General features: G+C 63.0%; 1 protein-coding gene across 1 annotated transcript in view; it reads right to left on the bottom strand.

The window, feature by feature from the left end:
• Window positions 1–1,042, bottom strand: part of FBN3 (fibrillin 3) — a 125,852-nt gene that overhangs the window by 12,158 nt on the left and 112,652 nt on the right. Inside the window, exon 47 of the mRNA XM_027706108.1 lies at window positions 335–454. Within this exon, the coding sequence (XP_027561909.1) occupies window positions 335–454 (120 nt within the window). The remainder of the gene's footprint in view (window positions 1–334; window positions 455–1,042) is intronic.

Genomic DNA, 1,042 nt, shown 5'->3' with positions numbered 1-1,042 from the left:
TTTTCGCAGAGGGACAGACACCAGGACTCTCAGAAGAGGGACAGACACCAGGACTCTCAGCAGAGGGACAGACACCCTGTGTCTCAGCAGCTCGGATGGGCCCTGGCTCCCTGAGGAGGCAGCTCCTGGATTTTGGCAGGTCTCCAGTCTCCTCCTGGGCTGCAGCCTCAGAGGAAGCTGAAGGAGCCCAGTGCTGAAGGAGCCGAGCCTCAGCCGAGCTTTCCCACACCATCCCTTGGAACCGGCCCGGGCAGTGACCCAGCAGGGTCCCCCCCAGCCCAGTGGCACCGGGAATGAGGGGACAGATGAGGGGACAGTCTCCCAGCAGTGTCACCTTCACAGGTCATCATGGGCCCCGGCTCAAAGCCCTCGTCGCAGGCGCACTCGAAGCCTCCCACCACGTTGGTGCAGGTGCCATTCCCGCAGGGATTCCCGATGGAGCACTCGTCGGTGTCTGGGGACATGGGACATGTCGAGGGGTCAGTGGGGTGGGAAGGGTCGGGGCTGGGCTGTCCCTGCAGCCCCAAACCCCCCAGCAAAGGCAGGAGCTGGGACAGCAGGGGGGCAGAGGAAAAGCGAGGTCCCTCCGTCCACCTTGGGCACAGAGGGTGTGGAACGAGGGAACAGGGATCCCACTCCCAACTCACAGACCCTCACCCACCACCCACCACACAGACCCTCACCTACAGAGACCCTCACCCACCACACAGACCCTCACAGACCCCCACCCACCACACAGACCCTCACCTACAGAGACCCTCACCCACCACACAGACCCTCACTCATGTAGATCCTCACCCCTGCAGACCCTCACAGACCCTCACCCACCACACAGACCCCCACCTACCACACAGATCCTCACCCACAGAGACCCTCACCCATGCAGATCCTCACCCCTGCAGACCCTCACAGACCCTCAAGCACCACACAGACCCTCAAAGACCCTCACCCACCACCCACCCCACAGACCCTCATCCACAGAGATCCCCACCTGCCACAGACCCTCACCCACCACAGATCCTCACCCATCACAGACCCTCAC

The sequence above is a fragment of the Neopelma chrysocephalum genome, unplaced genomic scaffold (genome assembly GCF_003984885.1).
Source record: "Neopelma chrysocephalum unplaced genomic scaffold, ASM398488v2 Primary Assembly neopelma1_363, whole genome shotgun sequence".
In the NCBI taxonomy this organism is placed as follows: domain Eukaryota; kingdom Metazoa; phylum Chordata; class Aves; order Passeriformes; family Pipridae; genus Neopelma; species Neopelma chrysocephalum.
The sequence above is the reverse complement of the archived record's forward strand: the minus strand, read 5'-3'. Positions and strand labels throughout refer to the sequence as shown.